Source organism: Delphinus delphis, chromosome 4 (genome assembly GCF_949987515.2).
Source record: "Delphinus delphis chromosome 4, mDelDel1.2, whole genome shotgun sequence".
Classification (NCBI taxonomy): domain Eukaryota; kingdom Metazoa; phylum Chordata; class Mammalia; order Artiodactyla; family Delphinidae; genus Delphinus; species Delphinus delphis.
This window is the reverse complement of record NC_082686.1, coordinates 55699483-55718520: the sequence shown is the minus strand read 5'-3', so window position 1 is coordinate 55718520 and position 19038 is coordinate 55699483. Positions and strand designations below refer to the sequence as shown.

At 37.8% G+C, this 19038-nt stretch overlaps 1 protein-coding gene across 1 annotated transcript in view; it reads left to right on the top strand.

Moving 5' to 3' along the window:
* The window catches only part of MORC1 (MORC family CW-type zinc finger 1), a 179351-nt gene that overhangs the window by 91871 nt on the left and 68442 nt on the right, over positions 1 to 19038 (top strand). The window contains exons 15-17 of the mRNA XM_060009873.1: positions 4271 to 4399; positions 7713 to 7818; positions 12883 to 13021. Of these exons, the coding sequence (XP_059865856.1) occupies positions 4271 to 4399; positions 7713 to 7818; positions 12883 to 13021 (374 nt within the window). The remainder of the gene's footprint in view (positions 1 to 4270; positions 4400 to 7712; positions 7819 to 12882; positions 13022 to 19038) is intronic.

Below are 19038 nucleotides of genomic sequence, written 5' to 3'. Positions count from 1 at the left end.
ATTTATTAAGATTTATTTTGTGACCTAACATATGATCTATCCTGGAGAATATTCCATATGCATTTGAGAAGAATGTTTATTTTGTTGCTATTGGATGAAATATTGTGTGTATGTCTGTTAGGTCCATTTTATCTAATGTATAGTTCAAGTCCATTTTTTCTTATAATTTTATCTCTGGATGACCTATCCATTGTTAAAAGAAGGGTAATGCAGACTCCTACTATTATTGCATTGTGGTCTATTTCTCCCTTTAGATCTGTTAATATTTGCTTAATGTATTTAGGTGCTCTGATGTTGGGTGTATGTATTTACAATTATTAATAGCCTCTTGATGAATCAGCTTCTTTATCGTTAAATAATAACCTTCGTTTTCTCTTCCTACAGTTTTTGACTTAAAGTATGTTTTGTCTGATATAAGTATAGCTACCCATGCTCTCTTTTGGTTTCCATTTGCATGGTATCTTTTTTCCATCACTTCAATTTGAGCCTATGTGTGGCCTTAAAACTGATGTGAGTCTTTTATAGACATCATGTAGTTGGGTCTTGGTTTTTATCTATTCAGTCACTTTACATCTTTTGATTGGAGAATTTAATCCACTTATATTTGAAGTAATTATTGATAGATAAGGATTTACTATTGCCATCTTATTAATTGTTTTCTGGCTATTCTGTAGTTCCTTTGTTTCTTTCTTCCTCTCTTGGTCTCTTCCTTTGTGATATGATAATTTTCTGTAGTATTATACTTTGAATCCTTTCTCTTTATGTTTTGTACATCTGCTACAGGTTTTTGCTTTGTGGTTATGAGGCATACATAAAACATGTTATAGTTATAACAGTCAATTTTAAGTTTACAACAACTTAACTTCTATCACATATAAAACTCAACTGTTTTACTCCCTCCCCCCACAAGCATTTTATGTTCTTTATTTCACAATTTACATATTTTAATATTGTGTATTCATTAATAAATATTGTAGCTATGGTTTTAATACTTTGTCTTTTAACCTTTATACTAGAGTTAAGTGATTTATATACCATCATTATAGAATTAGAGTATTCTGAATTTGACTATATACTTACCCTTACCAGTGAGTTTTATATTTTAACATTTTTAAGTTACTAATTAGTTTCCTTTCATTTCAGCTTGAAGAACTCCCTTTAGCATTTCTTGTAAGGCAGGTCTAGTAATGAACTCCCTCAGCTTTTGTTTGGGAAATTCTTTATTTCTCCCTCATTTCTGAAGGATAGCTTCAATACAGGTAATGTATTCATGGTTGGCAGGTTATTTTTTTCTTTCAGCACTTTGATTATATTATCCCACTCTTGCCTGATCTATAAGGTTTCTGCTGAAAAATCCACTGATAGACTTTTGGGGGTTCCCTTGTATGGGAGGAATTTTTTTCTCAGGTTAGTTGTATAAATCTCTAGAGACTGAGTAACACATGAAAGAAAACAGACACTGGTGTGATATGTTTCCTCCTACTGCCGTTTCTCTGGTCTGGCCAACTTACTTATCCACTTGCTGAAGCATCTACCTAGTCTTCAGGGTCCACTCCATGGAAATTTGTTTTAATAACATATTATAAATTATGCATATTGGAGTAGCTGCTATCTGAAGGAAAAAAAAAGTTCCATTGGCAGTTAGGAAAAGCAATTTCTGATTCCCAGATTGAATATCTCTGGTTATTTATTTCCTTTGTCCTGATATCTGCTTTGAATAGTATAATATCTTCTATCAGTCCTGGTCATTAGATGTTGGGCTACTGAGTGTTCTCATTTATATCTTTGATAGCCAGTAATTCTTTAGTATTATTTAGTCTTATAAGTAAACATTAAGCTCTGAGTGTCAGCTACTGAAAGCAAGATCCTAAATATAGCCATTGTCTTCAAGGATTTCACTTTCTAGAGGGAAAATAGACATAAAGTGAACTGAAATGTAACGTGTAAGCATTGTAAGAGTGGTGTGACCACAGAGCAGGTATCACCCCACCCTTGAGAGGCATGTGTCTGTGTTTCTAACATGATAGTAGTTTTATCGCTCTTAAAATGTTTATTTTGGGATTCACAGTTGATGTTCGTTTTATAAGTTTGCTGGGTTGTGTTAACTGTGATTAGTCAATATTTTCAGGGAGAGATGCTATTTCGCTTCCATTTTATCCAAACAAAACATTAATGAGCTATTTTATCAAGAATGGCAGCAAGATTTTTTGAGGGCTTATTAGGTGCAGGTTGCTGAGCTCTGTGTTGAGGGCATGCATAGTGTTAAAGCACAGTTCCTTGTTTGCAAAGGTGAGGTCTTCTTGGGGAAGTAACATTTAGAGAGAGAACAAATACAGAACAGCAGTAACTTAAATTTCTGCACAGCACTACTGTTTTTAATGCACCTTCATTTTATTCTTAGTGATAACCATGTAAGGCAAGTTATTGTTAACACTCACTTTATGGATAAGAAAATTTACGGCTTTCCCGCAATTACACAATAAATCTGTGGTAGACAGCACTCAAAGTCACCTGACTTTAATCTACAGCACTTCCTGCCTTGACATAATAAGAACTGAGTAGTTCATGTGGAAATCAGAGAACAAGGTCTCACGAGCCCTCTCCAGACACTAAAGAGTGTTTCAGGATCTGGTGTGCAGCGAAAAAGTGGAGTCTGGGCTGGGCCAATACCAAATGCTGAGCCAAGAGCAGAAAACCAAAAGTCTGAGTTGAGAGAAGCCCAAGAAGCAGAATCCAAAGGGAAATCTGAGGCAAGAGCTGGTAGGGATTTTGTGAAGGAACAAGGTAAGAGACCCAGGAATTTGTGAGGGTAGCTGTCAGCCCAGCTCAATTGCAAAGCCCCTTTTGAACACTGAGTTCCTTCCCTGCTGGTCTTAAAGGCACATAGCATTCTGAACCTAAATTTTAAAAGGTATAGGAAGGTGTAAAGACGTTTATTGGTATTTTGCCTGGATTACACAGTCAATTGTTAAGGTTGATGTAAGGCTGGCCCTATTTCGTATATTTTATTTCCAAGGTATATATTTTAGAATATTACTCTTTGAACTTTGTACATTGATGAAATGTTCTGTATCTGCCACATTTCAATGCTCAGTAGCCACATGTGGCCAGTTGGTTACCATATTGGACAGAACGGTAAATGTGGGTGCTTTTTTCAAAAAAGTATTTTTAAAGTAATACATGCACATGTAAAAATACTCAAAGTGTTCAGAAAGTAAAAAAAGAAAAGTGAAAGTACCTTCCCCTGCCTTCCTCTCTACCTCTGTCCTTTCTCCAATGGTATCCACTATTAAAACTTTCTTTTGTGTCCTTTTAGGAAAAGAAAAGTGTGCCCTTCAAAATTTTATACGTATATGCTCTGTTTTTACATTACAAAAGCTGATTATACTAGGTTTGCTGTTTTACATCTTTTAAAAAAATTATTATTAAAACTCTGTCTTGGAGATCTTGATGCAATAATATATTTAGCTCTAACTCTGTGTTTTAAAGTTTATCTAATGTTCGCTTGTTTGAAAATGGGATTTATCAGTTCCCTATTCTGGACTTTTACCTTGTTTCCAGGGTTTTTTTTTTTGTTTTTTTGTTTTCTATTCAAACAGTGCTATGATATATATGGCCATTGTGTTATATGTTTGTAGGGAAGATTCCTAGCAGTGCAATTGCTGGATCAACAGATAAGAATACAGCCTCTTAAGGAGGACTCCTGAATGGGCCTCCATGACAAGTACTGTTCTAAGCAAGGAGGAAGTTTAGAATCTAGGGCAAGGGTAGGGCATAAACAATAGAGACTGGAAGAGAAGGGAACCAGAGATAAAATAAAACTCTGACTGTGAGACAAGATGATAAATATTTGTATCAATAGTCTTAAGGGTGGCTTTTAAGTTTAATCAGTGCAGTCTCTCCTAGGAGTATTTAAGAAAAAAGTTTTAAGTGTCAATGTATTTTATTGCAACAATAAAAGTGCGTATTATTTTTATAACTGCAATTGTGTTCAGTTTTATTATAAAGATGTTGCATATTTATTACATATAGTTTGGAAAAATGTAAGAAAGTGTAAAGCAGAAGACAAATTTCACCCATACCCAGAGGAAACCAGTGTCAAATATTTTAATCACTTATTTTTGTATATGTATTAGTTTTTACATGTTCGAGATCGTATTGTATATACATTGTGTTTATATCCAAATTTCCCTTTGCTTATCATCTTTATCTTACTGATTTTATTTTCTTTCATTATTCTTTGCCTGCTTTCTTCTTTCTTTTTTTTTAGGTAATAGAAATCTAACATTGTTTTGGAATGAACTTGGATACCTGAATAATAAGGACATGGAGAAATCTTCAGATTCTATTCAATATCAAAGAAGACAGGCCATGGCCATCCCATTCATTATTCAGTGCGGTGAGTGTTAAATTTCATTCCAATTAGCAAACTTTTAGTGAGAGCCTAATATGCAGGTTGTTGTGTTAAAAAATAGGGCATGAGGAAGACAAAGGTGGGTAAGACAGGGTTTTCGCTTCCAAGGAGATTAGGGGCTAGGAGAAAGGTTAAGATGAGTATGAAAATAATTGTAATAGAGGTGAAAATAGTGTAAATGATGTAAAAGAGGCCCAAAGTTGTTTGAGGGTTCAAAGAAAGGGGAGAGGAGGAGATTAAAGCAAGACTTCATGACAGAGGTAGCTTTGCCATGGTGTTTAAAGTAGACTTTTGAAGGGCAGAGGCGTAGCTGGAAATCTGTGTTAATATCAGGTGTATACTTCAGCTAATATTTTTGTGGTGGATAATAGAAACAGTCATTTTTCTATTTTTAATACTTAACACTATGTTAAATAAGAGTAGGTACTTAGTAATTGACTACTGACTGAATGAATGATGAATAAATAACAAAAGACAAAACTGTTAGGTTGAGTAAACATGTTAAATGGCCTTGAATGCCAGGATAAGGAGTTTTTACTTTAATAAGCAATGGAGAGGCACCAGAAGTTTTTCAGAAGGAGAGTGATATCATTGAAGCATTGAACACTTATTATGTGTCTCTACTGTCTGCAGGGAATCGGCCATTCAGTGGGGAAGGTGGTCAAGCAAACAAAATATCACCCTGTAGCTATTTACACAGGGCCAAGGGAACACCTCCCCAGCCTTGAGCCTGGGGTGGTCCAAAGAGGACCTGACTGGTTAGATGTCACTTGTAGTAAGGTTGCTCTGGCAGCTTAGTGCAGGATGATTTGGAAGAGGGCTAGAGCAGAGGTTGGGTGAGACCTCTGATGAGACTACTGGCATAATCCAGGATCCAGGTGAGAAACTGTAAATGTCTGAATAAAGGCATAGCAGTGAGATTTAAGAGGAACACAAATGACAGACAGATGCTTAGAAGGTATAGCTGAGGAAATTGATGACTATATGCAACAGCCTATTGGATGATAATATTACTGGCTAAAAATGACAGTGTTTTTGATATGTGCAAGGTACTGTCAGAATCCAATCTCCAGTACCTGATAGCTGTGTGAAACTGGGTAAATTCCTTAACTTCTCTAAGCCTCAGTTTTCTTATTTATAAAATGAGGTTAGTATTTGTAGTTACATCATGAAGTTTTGTGAAAATACAATTAATTCACACATGTAAAGTTTACTAAGTGCTTGGGATAGTGTATTAGGGTTCTCCAGAGAAAGAGAACCAATAGGATAGATAGATTTATGGACGGATGGATGGATACTTAGATAGATATTAATTATAGGAAATTGGCTCACATGATTAAGGAGGCTGACAACTCCCAAGATCTGTAGTCAGCAAGCTGAAGACCTAGAAGAGCCATTGGTTTAATTCCAGTTTGAGTCTTAAGGCCTGAGAACCAGAAGACCTGATGATGTAGTTCCAGTCTGAATGTTGACAGGCTCAATACCCAGGAAGAGCCGATGTTTTAGTTCTAGTCTGAAGGCAGGAAAAAACTGATGTCTCAGTTCAAGACAGTCAGAGGTTTCTTCTTACTTGCAAGAGTGTCAGCTTTTTTTTTTTCCCCTCTATTCAGGCCTTCAACTGATTTCTTGAGGCCCACCCATATTAGGGAAGACAGTGTGCTTTACTCATTCTACCAGCTCAAATGTTAATCTCATCCAAAACATCTTCACAGATACACTCACAATAATGTTTGACCAACTATCCAGACACCCCTTGGCCCCATCAAATTGACACATAAAAGTAACCATCACAGATAATACCTAGCAGTGTTGGCTTTTATCATTGTTTTTATATCATATAATCCTCAGGAACTCTTTTAGGTAAGTAGTAATATTAATCTCTTTTTACAGATGATGATGCTGAAACATAACGCAGTAATTTTTCTGAGTTATAGAGGTAGTCATTGTGGAGCTATTCAGATTCTTTTTTGCAATCAAATTTTTAATAACAAAGATACTATATTTTAATATGGTCAGATACATTTGGCTAAGTACAGATTTTAAAAAACACAAGTGTCTAGCCCAACAGTACAACCATACAGCTTTGTACAGAACATTCCATAGATCAACAGAAAATACATTTGAGCACAAAAATAAAAAATATTTAAAGAGAATCTCTAAGCAGCATTTTATTTCTTCAAAACAGACATATAGTACTGATTAAATATCTACAAGTGCTTTTCCTTTACAAAAATACACATATTCGTAATAGACTAAGTCATTAACAATGACCTGGTAATCTTTCACTTCAATTTGAACGATTTATAAGCTAAATCTTACAACTACAAAAAGGTTTGTATTTGTATGTTAAGATGTTACCACTTTTGACCAAAAAAAAAAAGCTTAAAATATTTTACATTTCAAAGGAAAATTAACAACATAACTGTACAATATAGTCTATGATGGTTTTATTTAATGTGAGGGCTACTCTATTAAAAACTGGTGCTTGCTGTTGTGTTGCCAGATGCAGTGAGATGTAGATATTGGTTGTGGGAATTACAAAAATGAGTGAGTTTGCCATAACTTTAATTTTCTGGGCTATTCAGATTCTTAACCACTGTGCAAACTGCCTCCATCTTATATGAGCAGAGGGAAGTATTTACCCAAGAGCCATTAACAGTGGGTCTGGAGGGAACTGAGGATTAAAGTGAGGAATAGCCTGGGGAGAGTAGAGTGCCTTAGTCCTAAAACCCAGGAGGGACTGAAAGGGAGAAAGAGATAAAGAAGTTAAGACTGTAGACTGGAGAGTAGGATAAGAGATGTAAAAAAAAAAAAAAAAAAATGCAGAGCAAGGAACTATGTGTAAATGGTAGAGAGAGCTTGATTTTCCTTGTTATGTTAGTCATGTGGTTGGAGATGAACAGTGGTATTGTTGGCAGATAGATAATAGGTCAGAAAAAATGGGAGAGTCAGGTCACTGGAAGTCTTCATATGGTTTGAGAAGAGGTGAAGAGGGACCTATTAAGATTCTTCTGGCTGAAACTAGTAGAAACCAACTGGAAAGAACTTAAGCAATAATGGCGATAATAATAATAACAGCAGCAACAATAATAATTTATTGATGGTGTCCTAGGGTAGCTCATAGAATCCCGAACTATTTGTGCCATCAAATATAATGGTATATGATCAAGGATTCACTTGTCTTTGGATTGAAATACCTCATACTTTCGGTATATGCAACCTGACATCTTACTATGTTAGATTCACTTCTGATTGTGGTCTTTCTTGTATGTACATGGTTTTGTTTTGATTATTTTAGATCTTTGCCTTAAATGGAGAGTCTTGCCTCCCTCTACTAATTATCAGGAAAAAGAAATTTATGACATCTGGATTTGTGCTAATAACGCTAACCTCTTGGAAAACAGGTAGTTTTTGATAGTTTTCTAAAATTCTTTATTCATTTTTAATTACTAAAATATATATGTGTGAAACTGGATACATAGATAATTTTTAGCTTAGTAGCTGTCATTTCTTCTAACTCTTTCTAGCTCCTTGCCACCTCTGGAAGGATATTTCGTTAGTATTCTTTTCCATCAAGTTAAGAGAGTCCTGGGTGTAACTTTTTGTCAGCATTTGGTGTGCAGCTCTGTGCTTCCACTGGCGGGAGACATACCCTGGTGTTTAAGAGTTCTGCTTTCCAGTTCATTTACACGCAATGTACAATCTTATCCTGCAGGAGTCTTATCTAGAGGGTGTCTCTAGAGGCGCTAAACTGTTAGACTATGTGCTTTTCCTGTTTAAGTCATATATTGATTTCATTGCTTTGTGCTTTTGGAGGAAGAAGTTCAGACTAAAACAGGAAAAAAAACCCAATTAAATATTGATGAATATCAATGTTATTACAAGCCCTTTTTGACTTACTTCTTTTCCTTGTGGGCAAAAGAGTTAATACTCCCCTTTAACAAAGGCACCCTTAAGTGAGGCATCGGTTTTCCATGGAGTTTATTCTAAGTACTTTGACCTGGATAAGTGGATCAATATTGCTAATACAGACATTAGGGTAATAACTCTTGTTTATTTTTATCCAGCCCTGAATAAAAAATAAAGAGCAACTGAATAAAAATTAGAAAGAAGAAAACATTTAGAAACTGCTACTAAAACCCCTTCCACCTGGAGTCTCCAGGTTAATCATATTTAGAGATTAACAAAAAATGTCAGAGGTGACAGGGGCTCTTAGATTTCACATGGCCCGAGGGGTTTTTTAGTCTCCCTTTCTTGGTTTGCAGCAGAACCTTTTTTTTTTTCTCCCCCAAATAAAATTTGTCTCTGACCTCAAGTATATAAAATAGATAAAAACAGAACTGTTCTGATTTAATTGGAGGTTGAGAATCTGGAGGCCAGAGGTATCCACTTCTCATTTCTGTCCCTACTCTCTCTAAAAAGCTTAGAGCTCCAGGGAGCATGATTATAAAACAGTGATATAGTCTCACTTCTTCATTTTAGAGAAATGGAAATTGAAGCCCAAAATGTGGGGGTGAGAAGCCTGTTCATGAAGCCACTGGCCCAGGTCTTCTAACTCCCAACCTGATTCTAGTCCTAACTTGTAACTTAAATATCTCCCAGATAGGAACACAGTGGTGGCTCAGTTTCAATATTAAGAATAGGTAGTGTTTTCATTGTCATTGTCATGATTTTCACCCAAGTGTTGTTTAAGAGAAGTTTTTTTGTTGTTGTTTTGGTTTTGAGTTTTAAATTTCTGTGTGGAAAGCCTTATGCTAGGAAATGTAAGTAAAATTGGTCCAAGCCCGCAACTGTCAAAAAAAAAAAAGTTAATAATATTGATCACTTTCTGTGAGCTCAGAACTTTCATACAGTGTAGGATAGTGTTTAGAATTTAGACTCTGGGTCCAGACTGCCTGGGTTTGACTCCTGGCTTCATTAGCCTCTGAAGCCTTGGACAAATGATATAACCTGTCTTTAAATCATCTTCCCATCACCTAGGATGGAGTGTAATAATAGGACCTTCTGCATGTTTTCTAGGTCCAACTGAGCCCCTTGTAAGGACAATCTAAGTCCCTGGTCACAGGGGGCCCCTTGGTAACAAGCCATGAGAATTTAGATTCCTCCCCACATTCTAACCATATACCCATTACTTCTCACCCCAGTCTTAGGCCTTCTCGGACCCACAGAACTGGGAATGTGTCCTCTGTAGCTTCCCTTTTCTCAAACTTACTATTGTCCTTGAATTGGCATGGTTGCCCCCTCGTCTCCTTGAAAAGTGATGGTGCCATCACTGAACGTTATAAAATTAGTTTCAGAACTGTATTAATTCTCTTTTACACATCAAAACACTGCCACTTGTGATGACAGGCAAGATAAATTTGCCATGTTGGCAGAAAACTGATGGACCTTAAAAGCCTGAAATGCAAAAAATCTTCTTATATTTAAAATTTCTTAAGTCCTTGATTCTTTAAATATACTGACATAATTTTGACCATCTGTATTTCATTTCCACTGAAAAGATTAGGACAAGAAATATGCTTAAAGTGATAGCAAGAGATTTAGAAATGGGAGCTGTAGAGAAAAACTCCTGATTATAAGGGCAGTTTCTTTTTTTTTTTTACTATTTTTTTTTTTTTTGCGATATGCGGGCCTCTCACTGTTGTGGCCTCTCCCGTTGTGGAGCACAGGCTCCGGACGCGCAGGCTCAGTGGCCATGGCTCACGGGCCCAGCCGCTCCACGGCATGTGGGATCTTCCCGGACCGGGGCACGAACCCGTGTCCCCTGCATCGGCAGGCGGACTCTCAACCATTGCGCCACCAGGGAAGCCTGGGCAGTTTCTTGAGAGCTGACACTTCTTTATGGGAGATCGTTAACAGCGATGCAGATGAAGATTCCCAAGGGAAGAGGAGTTGATCTGATGACCTCACTCAGTCCTCTGATTCAGTATGTTTGGATGGACCGTGCATAATTTGAGACTAAGCCATGAAATAGCAAAACCCTGATACATATGTGCTATTGGATTTGGATAGAATCACATAAAATAAGTGTGTTAAAGTGATGAGATGTGAAATATAGTTATTTATTAGGCAACATTTGATGAGCGGAAGGACAGAGTAATGGGGCGAAAAGTGGCATCGTCTGTATTTACAGAAAATACGGTTTATTGTCAGCAGTTAATTGCCAATTGTCCTCAGGGTTAATGCCACTGAATAGCATTTGAGTGAACAATGTCCGTGTAACCAGAACTGGGGCAGGAAACATAATAATAGCTCTCTCTTACATAGCAATTACACGTTATGTCATTTCCTCTTTACAATAATCACGTGAGCTTTCTCTATTTCTCAGAGGAGAAAACAGTGAGACTAAGGGAGGTCCAGTGACCTGTCCAGGATTCCTCCCTAAACCTGAAACTTGAAGCCAAGCAGTTTGATGCAAAACCTGTACTCCTTCTGCCTTACTATATCATGGACTCTCCGAAAGGATCCTTATCTCGGGAAGCCTAATTCCAGACAAATACTTTATGGTGACAAAACACACCATTTTACAAATGGTAGTATTTAGAGTTGGTGACCCAGGCAGGGTAAAAAGGAGCCATTCTTTTTCAGACCACCGAAGCCCCTTTTTGTTTTCCACAGAGGAAGGCTACACATTTTTGTCACGGTACCCAAGAAGTAAACATCAGTGTGCTTCCATTACATTCATTCTATACGTTTCTCTGTATTGAAAATAGGGTTCACCAGCAGGGTAAAAATGATGCCTATCATTTGACTAAACCCAAAAGTCTGAATTTTGAAAAGGATGTTAAAAAGTATCTGTGGCTTGTATTCCATATTAAAATTTAATTTGTTTCTAAAAATCTTTGAGGACAATTGGATGGATTGCATTTTAATAAAATATCTGAGGTTTCTCTTTTCTAAATAAAAACTTAATGCTGCCACAAGGTTCTTTTCTCAAATGAAATAGAAACCTGTGTAGGCACCACCTCACAGATGTCTTCAAATGAACACTGCAGGTGGTTATATATATATAGGTAGGTGTCTCCTGGTTTGTTTACCTACCACCTTTCTTTGAAAATAACAGTAAAAACAAATACCATATGTGGGTGAAATTAAGTGTTTTTTCACAGTAGTATTTGAATTTGATTGTAGTCCTCACTCTTCTCTGCTGGTGGGAGCAAGAAAAGTGTATGCTGCAGCCTTGAAAAATAGAGAAATATAGTGGGTACGATATGCTTTGCTTTTCCTACACTGTTTCAGGTGGAAGAAGTCCTTTTCTCTATTTTCAACCACCTCCTCCCTTTCCTAGCTTAATACCCATTTAGTTTAGAACATGAACTTCCCCCTCTTTTGGGTACCTACCAATGATGAAAAATCGTTCTTGTGTAAAGCAGGCTCTAAGAATAGACCTCAGCATTTTGTTCCCTCCTCCCACCCCCCCACCATGTCCCCAGCCATGCCCTGAACTGAGGCCATGTCCAGTGGGAATGGAACTTCTTGTCTCTGCCAAGCCTCCATACCAAAGTGAATAAGATGATATCTCAATTTTTCAACAGTTTGGCTAGCTCAGCTCCCCAAAACATAGCCATGAAACCAGAAGTAGGAAAAAAAAAAAAAAGGCCTCAAACCTCTCCAACCATATGTCTCAAAAATCATTAGTACTTTTTGTAACTGTAAAGATGGACGCCCTCAGAGCAGGGCGCAGAGGGCCAAAAAAAAGAAAAAAAGATGGGACGCCCTCACGCACAGCCTTTTTATCGCAATTTAAACACAATTCTACTTGACTATGTACAATAATACATGTATTAACCTACTAGTGGTTGGAGACAGCACATCAGTAAGGCTGGGAAGCAGAGTGCCCACCAGCACCAGGTGCACTGACAGCAGCAGGGAGAGGAGGGTGCTAGGGTGCTGCATCAGGTCACCGGGCAGCTTGATGAAGGGCTCCACTACGTGGCTCCGTAACCCCCAAGGTGGTCCCTGAGTACCGCCTCCCATCACAGTAGTTGCTGGTCTTCACAGTGATTCTGAGTCATCAAACGAAGGATCTCTGTGTTTCAGAAGCAGAATTATTTGGTGTATTTTACAGAGACATATAGATTTCAATCCCAAATTTTTTTGGAAGAAAAAAAACGCTTGGTAGTAATAAGGTAAGCTTCAATTATCTAAAAAACATTTTTGCAAAAGGCCTCATTTCATGATAACGCAGGATAAGTGAAGCATTAGTGAATAATGAATATTCTCCCATTCTCATAGATATATACTACCCTCCACATTTTCCAGTAAGTTCTTTTTCAAGCAAATTGGAGATTTAAGGTCATGTATTACCTAAATTCTCAGTATAATGCTCTATTTGAGTAATGCTGCATTTGAGTTTTGGATATAAGCCAGAGAGTTACTCCTGGTAGAAGTAAATAATCTTTTACGGACAGTAAATAGTTTTATATTTCCTCCTGATGTTATCTCTTGTACTTGTTGATTGTGAAAAGTTGTCATCAGACACAACGACTACCTTCCATCCCCCTGGGCACTTCAAGCACAGTATCACCATCAAAAAATGAGAAAGACAAGCAACTTCAAGAGTCAGTCCAGAGGTATCAAAATCGACTGGAAGAACCTCATCGACAGGTGAGCCGTTAGTTATTCTTTCCAACATCTACCCAGAGTCTTGAGCTGTTGATTTTGTGTGTGCAAATTGACTGATGTGGTTTACCCGAGTAAAATATGTAGCCTCTTTTTTTCATCTTTTTTTGTCACCCCCTTTTAATTTTGGATCTAAGGACTGTTCTAGAGTTGATCACAAGTACTCCAAGGGTCCAGAAAGGAAGAGAACTTCTTCAAATAATACTACATTTTGTACGTGATATCCAAGTCCATCTCCACAACAGTGCATGTGAGGAACAGGGGAATATATTTCCACTCTAGGATGTAGAAGTCAACCAGCGTGTCAAAGGGCCCAGGGTCAAGTTTGGGACACTGGTCTGTATGACTCCAAAGATTAGGCTCTTTTTATTTCTTTGGGCTTCTTCCCTGGGTTTTTGAGATAAAGAGTTGTTCTTTTAAAATATTAGCCTATTAATACAGCAACTTAAAGTTGTATTTAATTATTAAGAAAATTCAATAAATAAAATATTACTATCAGTAAATGTAGGTAACCATGACAGTTGCAAGTGAAAGTGGCATGCAGAATTATTGTTTTAATCTCTTAATAAATTAATTACATCTCTGTTTATAAATTTAGCACCCAACTTCAGCATTTTTTAATTGTGTAGCCTGTCGAGTTCCTCAAATAGGAATTGAGGAGGTCCACAGCGTATGTCCAAATATGTTGACTCCTGTGTAGGTGTCAGGAAATAAGATGCTTATTTGAGTAGAAAACTGCCTTCCTGGGTGGGAGTTAAGACATCCAGGCTTACCACCTGATTATTACATGTATTCCTGGGTTCTTAGAAGATGAACTTTCTTTTCTACCCCAGCTTCATCTTCTTACCACTCCCACGTTGCTGGGGATCTGCCATGCAGGTCAGCCAGCACCTGTGATCACAGACAACAAAACCTGACCCTCCCTTTATAGTCTGGAGTCTCAGGGTTTCTTTTGGGAAGATAACTGAGAGTTATTTAGAAACATATTCTCCTAAGCATTCTTCAGTCCCTAAAAGTGGCTCAACTTTTTACAATTCTTAGAGCATCTGGTTGTGGTTTTGAGAACAGGTCAGATGTAAAAATATCACCACCTGTGGTTATTTATTTTATTTTGTTTTTTTGCGATACCCGGGCCTCTCGCTGTTGTGGCCTCTCCACACAGGCTCCGGACGCACAGGCTCAGTGGCCATGGGAGCACAGGCTCTGGGCGCGCAGGCTCAGTGGCCATGGCTCACGGGCCCAGCTGCCCCGCGGCATGTGGGATCTTCCCGGACCAGGGCACGAACCCGTGTCCCCTGCCTCGGCAGGTGGACTCTCAACCACTGCGCCACCAGGGAAGCCCTGTGGTTATTTTTATAAACAATTAGGTGAAGTCAAATCTTTTCAGTGTGAAATATCTTAATTTGTTTTGTTTCTTATTTTGCTTACCACTTCTTGTAGCTTTGTGAAGGCATTCGAAACATCCTGAATTGATTTTATCTTTATTGTAGTCTCTGGATATTTCTTTTCTTACAGAGGTCAGAGCTGACCCTTGGATAGTGATAGTGCCAATCACTAAGTCTTAACTACTTTTTCTTTGTTTGGGATTGGATGTTTGATTCATCATTGAGGTAGAGATTTTGATAGAGGCTGATGGAGTAACAGATTTGGGCCATCTGTTCTGCTTATTCTTTCTTTCTTGGTAGTTGATTTTTTCATAAAAAATTTGAGCCAGGTTTATAGATTCAGTCTGCTTTAGATATAAACAAAGAAGTTTTGGCAGAACTTAAATAGAAACATACTCCTACCAGTTGAAAGGACGTTAAGACTCTTCACCATCCTCCCCTACCCCGTTTTGTGAAAATAATCCTCACATCTTTTTTCTTCTTTTCTTTTTAATTTTTTTGGCCGCATCGTTCGGCATGTGGAATCTTAGTTTCCCGACCAGGGATCAAACTCATGCCACCTGCGGTGGAAGTGTGGGTTCTTAACCACTGGACTACCAGGGAAGTCCCAATCCTTGTATCTCTAACACACTTCCAGCATGCAGGGCCCTTCACTGACCCTGTTTTTGCGGTAGTCAAGGAAAAGTTTGGCTAGGGGTCACCTAACCACGGGCAACCAGTTGATTTTGATGTGGTCATTGAACACATACTTGCCCTTGGGTCTGTCCCATGCTAAGCATGGTGGGGAATAGAGTGACTCTAACACCAGAATGTAAGCCCTGTGACTGCAAGGCTGGTTTTGGTTTTGTTCATTGTCTGTATTACCAAAAACACTGCCTGGCATGTAGTACGTACTCAACAGATAGTTGTTGAATCACGAAATAAAATATGCCCTCAGATAATATACAGTCCCTTTGAGGACCAAGTCTGACAGCTATTTAAAAGATAGCCACTACTGTAAGACAGTACTAGTTTACTACTTGTCTGATCATAGTGGAAACTAAATTAGAAGTTTATTACAAGGAGATAGTGAGGGCAGCTTCATTCAAAAAAGCTTCATAGAGGAAGTGGCACTTAACTTGTATCTTGAAGTCTATTTAGGGTAAATAAAGGGAAAGTACAGGGCATTATATGTGAGAAGAACATTATAAATGTAGACTTGGAGATGAGCACGGGCTTGTTCCTTCATAGAACCAATCTTTTAAATTACATGCTAAACTTATGTATTTTTAAAAATAAAGTCAGCATTTGTGTGACATATTTGTCTTTTAAAAACTGTGTAACTCATTATAAAATATGAATAGAGGACCTCTGAAAGGTGACCTCAGTTCCCCTTTCACAAAAATAAATCATGAAAGTATTCAAAAACTAATTAGGTGATAGCTGCCTGATGCCAGAAAAAAGACTCAAAACCATCCAATGTTCAGTGAGAATTTACTTTCTTCCTGACTGCTTTTTAGAAGAAGTGCTGTTAGACTATGACATAGGAAGGGTGGGAAAGCTATACAAACAGGGCGTTGGTGCCATTCAGGTTCAGGGCAGATGTGATTCAGGTGTAGGGTAGGCACCACTGGAAAATCAAGTAATGGCTAGTATATTACCATGATTCCACTGTCTATTAATGGTGCCCAGTCTCTCAATATCAGGAAATAATGAGCTGCATGCCATGAAATTATGGTTTGCCCACCTCCTGTTCTCTCTTCCTGCCTCCCACTGCCAATGCTCACTTATCCATTGATTAAATCTGGGGAGCAAATATAAAAATGACCTATATCTGCCCACCCTGTTTCTTACTGTCTTGCATTTCAGCTTTAGTGGCAGAAGGCATCCTGATCTGGAAAATGAAATGTTGACTTAGTAAATCAAAGACCTTTCTGGATCTTAGATTCTTTGGTTCTGGGTTTTGTGTCATTGACAACCGAAAGGGATAGAATAATGGTAGGAAGGGTAGTATTATGGTACTAGTATCAGAAATCAGCAGCTACAGCCTCTTTTCCACCCCTCATACACCCTACTGGTATGTAGAGTGACAAAAGTCTAAATTTTAGGTGTCCTACACACAGGGTGCCCTAGTTACAGAAAATTCACAGTGATTCAGAAAACTTTTCTGGTAGAAGAGGTACCTCAATGATTAGATCTTGTCCTCTAGGAGAAAATGAAATAGCTAGGCCCAAAGCTGTCATTTCCACAGATGGTATCATATTTAATCCCCACAACATTACAGCTAATTATATCAATTATAGCATCAGAAGGGGAGTGAATTTCAGAGAAGTTCAATAACTTGAATCAGCCAAACATCTTTAAATGGTGAAGTTGGACTTTGTTTCCTTTTTACCTAATTCCAGCACCGATCTGCTCACAGTATCATATGATAAATACAGACAAAAAGGATATGAGAACATTGACAAAGGTAACAAACTGATAAAATGCAAATCATATTTGTTAAGGGAAATGTGTAAGTTCAGTAAACCTAATAGGAGGGCTCAAATCCAAGATGTAATTGATAAGCTGTGTCAGCAAGCCAAGGGCTCTTTATAAATTGTGCTCCTGGAACAGCCCATTCTTTTTCTCCTTTCTGAATAGATGAATTCCTAACTCCACGTTTCCCCTCATCCTTCTATATCGAGTGACAAGTGCCACCTGCTGGCCAAGCAATGAAGCATTTTCATTTTCATCGTCTCTCATGATTGTTCAGCTACTAATTGGCCTATCATCTAGATAATTGTTATTGTTTTTCAGTAAGCCTAGACAATAATTTTAAAACCATAAGGTAGAGTTACAGAGTCAAGTCCTCTGCATTTGAGGACTTTCCAGTCCTCAATTTTTCCCCTTTCTCAGTTTTAACTCACAATTTACAGTCTCTTCTACCTTCTATTGTACGACAGGACAACTATGTCATAATCAAACACACGGAATATAGTTTTAGGTCCATTTCATTCAGGGATTTTTGGTATCACTTCAAATCCACTTAATGTCTTCAAATCATTATAAGGCAGATGATAACTTGATTCCCCGAATGAAGCCTGCTCTATATTTACCCATTTGTACATAAGTATAGTTAATGGGTAGTATATTTATATAATCAATATGTTTGTGCAAATGTGCTGTATTGCTTATATATTCTCTAGGTCTTTCTGGGTTAATCTTTTCTGATTAATGTTTATTTCTCATCTGGAGCCATAGTTCAGGCTCTCTCTAATCTGACACTACTCCTTTTTTGGCCTGAGTTTCTTCCCTTCTGCAGCATTCTCCCACTGAGCTGCCCCATGTTCCTTATCTGCTTTCTCCACTTCCACGCTGCTGAGTGCCTTCGTTCCTGCCATTTTTTCTGAAATGACCTCTGCCCCTTCCCTAGTCCTTCAAGATCCCAAACTAATGTCATTGCTGTATGAAGTTTTCTCTCATTTCCCTACCTGTAAAAATATTTCCTTCCTTCCAGTCCCCTTTGCCCTTGATGTTTGTCTTTCTCAAGAGCATGTTTCACTTTCTACCTGGTATTATAGTTAGTGTGTACCCGATCGGTCTCCTATATTCGACTATAAGGTTTTTGAAAGAAGAGACCATTCTTATTCATTGCGTTTCCAACAACACCTAGGCCTGGCCATTTTACGGAGTAGGTGTTCACCAAACAACGAGTGAAGGATTGAAGGAACAATTTGATTTGTTCCTTCACAAATAGGTAAAAGGATTCTTCACAAATAGGTAGAAAGATAGTAAATATTTTTCATTGGATCGGTTAAAGTTATGTAGGTTAGACTTAAAATCTTCTGCATATATTCTTGGAGACCATAATGTTCTTACACTTGGTCAAAATAAAGTGTTGCATTTGAGTGGGAGTATAGAGACTGTATTTGGATTTCATTTGTCACATTCATAGTTTTTGCGTCAAATGAATAGCCTTTGTAAAATTCCATGCCTGTTGGAAAGGAACTCCAGCAATAGCATTCTGTTCTTTTGCGGTGCTCGTGTGGACACACAAACTGAAACCGTATAGTCTGGCAATTCCCACATTGGCTGTTTTAGCGGTAAATGTGGAGCAAAGAAGCCTTGCTGAACTTGTAGCTGTGTTTTTCAAATTGAAATGGCATATCTGAGCACAACTTTATAATGAATAATGTGGATGCATTTTCCCATTTAGAATTTAATCGTTTTAATGTGTCATTATTGTGTAGGATGCTGAGATTTCAAATCTGTATAACTATGGAGACAGATGCCTTAGAAAATATATTTATTCGTTGAGTAATTTTCAGCCTCCTTACGTAAACTGTCATGATCTAAAATTTATGACACCTAAAGACCCTTGTCTAACAAGAGGCTAATATACTCCCTGTAATTGAAATGTTTTACTTTATTACTCTTGCTGCAAAGATCCCATTTTTCTATGGTGATGCATTGCCTTTCCAAAAAGGATAATGCATGATATACTCACCCTGGTGGGCCCTGTGTTCACAGCATAGCAGACGAGATGTTATTGCTCATGAGGAACTAATGTAGAAGTTCCTTGAGAGCAGGTATCATGTGTTCATCTTCTCATGTACCTCTCACCATCACATCTGGCTCATTGTTGGGCACAGTAGA